We start from the raw sequence: 1,618 nt of genomic DNA, 5'->3' as shown, positions 1-1,618 counted from the left end.
CGATGGTGACAGAGACCATGATGAAACTGAGGAACGAGCTTAAAGCTCTGAAAGAAGATGCTGCCACCTTTTCGTCTCTTAGGGCCATGTTTGCAACAAGGTGAGAGGGGTTCTGGAAAAATGAAACATTAAAAGATGCAGAAGTATAAATGTAAAAGAATGTTAGTGTGAAAAAAGGCATAGGGAACGTGTTAATGTGAATAATAAATTGTGTGTTACCAGATATCTGTCCTTTTACCTCTCTCTACCTAGGTGTGATGAGTATGTCACCCAGCTGGATGAGATGCAGAGGCAGCTGGCGGCAGCAGAGGATGAGAAGAAGACATTGAACTCTCTCCTCCGTATGGCTATCCAGCAGAAACTGGCCTTGACCCAACGCCTGGAGGATCTGGAGTTTGACAATGAGCAGACCCACCGTGGCCGTGGCGCTAAAGTGCCCAAGATAAAAAGCAGCCCGCCCAAAGTAAGTCGCAGAGGCGCCTTCACGGCTCCACCCAGCCCTAACAGGCTCCACAGCCACTCCATCATCACCACCCCCACCCTGAACACCTCCCTGACCCTCGGTAGTGCTCCCTCTGTAGAGATAACCACCTGTCCGTCCATGTCTGCGTGGATTCCAGACACACTCTCTGAAACAATCCAGACCTCAGCTTCAACTTTGCCTGACTTGAGTTACTCCAGTTTGTCTCTGGACAGCCAGCCCATCATGATAGACACTGAGTGGCTAAGCTTAGAGTGCAAACGACTCATTTACGCGAGACAAAACATAGGTCAACTGTCCCCATCACACAAGCTCAGCATCAACAGCCCCGCCTCAATATCTCCTCACCTTCGTCGAAAGCGATGATTCATCATCATCTGTACACTAATATCCACTGTGTACACAGTTCCCAGAAGCCTTGGAATTAGGTGGGATACAGAGAGGAGGAAAGACTGGTATAACATGTCTATGGTTTGAACATGCAGCAACACTCAGGAGGAAGGAGTCCATGACAGCAATGACCATCCTCAAAACATTTGCTGTTGTAAAGGTTGACTGACAGTTGGTCAGCATAGAATTTAATAATAAACACCCTTATGAATTCGATATTTTTACCAGCTACCATAACGTATTACATCATGTATCACTCTCCTACAGTACTAGGAAGTGTTTCAAAGTGAAAACCAAGTAAAAAATGGCTGCAGCTTCTCTGTCCATATACAGTGACTCAGAGCACCTCCTTGTGGCAGATTCAGTAAATTACATGTTAGATTAGATATTTGTTAGTTTTATTAAAATGTTTAACCTATTTCATTAAGCCTTTTCTCAATTATTATGTGTTGTAAAATGATATTTCCTGCAGTTCCTCTTTGCATGCCTTATTTTGTCACATGTAAAGGTCTGTTAAAAAGCATCTGACAGGCTTAGAGTGTATTAAATGGTTAATGTGTTGTTTAGAGTAGTATAGAAACCAGTCAGACCTCCTCTCTGTGCCTCAGCCTCCTCTTTGATTGTTCATCTATTCTCATCTCCTCCTACCCCGCATTTGGTATAAAAGAAAAGCAAATGGGACAGACTAAATCCCTATATACCTACGCTGATGACCAATTCCCTGACAAACTGCTCTTACATTGTCGC

The 1,618-nt window shown here is 44.1% G+C and overlaps 1 protein-coding gene across 1 annotated transcript; it reads left to right on the top strand.

Annotated features, from left to right (window-relative positions):
- Nucleotides 1-8: 8 nt before the first annotated feature.
- LOC111668410 (uncharacterized) lies at nucleotides 9-1,611 on the top strand. The gene is made up of 2 exons (XM_023424470.2): nucleotides 9-100; nucleotides 253-1,611. The coding sequence occupies exons 1-2, from the start codon at nucleotides 18-20 to the stop codon at nucleotides 845-847; spliced, it is 678 nt and encodes a 225-aa protein (XP_023280238.1). The 5' UTR covers nucleotides 9-17; the 3' UTR covers nucleotides 848-1,611.
- Nucleotides 1,612-1,618: the final 7 nt, after the last annotated feature.

Source organism: Seriola lalandi, unplaced genomic scaffold, assembly GCF_002814215.2.
Source record: "Seriola lalandi dorsalis isolate HSWRI2012SDOR001 ecotype SW California unplaced genomic scaffold, Sedor1 jcf7180002004058, whole genome shotgun sequence".
In the NCBI taxonomy this organism is placed as follows: Eukaryota; Metazoa; Chordata; class Actinopteri; order Carangiformes; family Carangidae; genus Seriola; species Seriola lalandi.
This window is presented reverse-complemented; position numbering and strand designations above follow the sequence as displayed.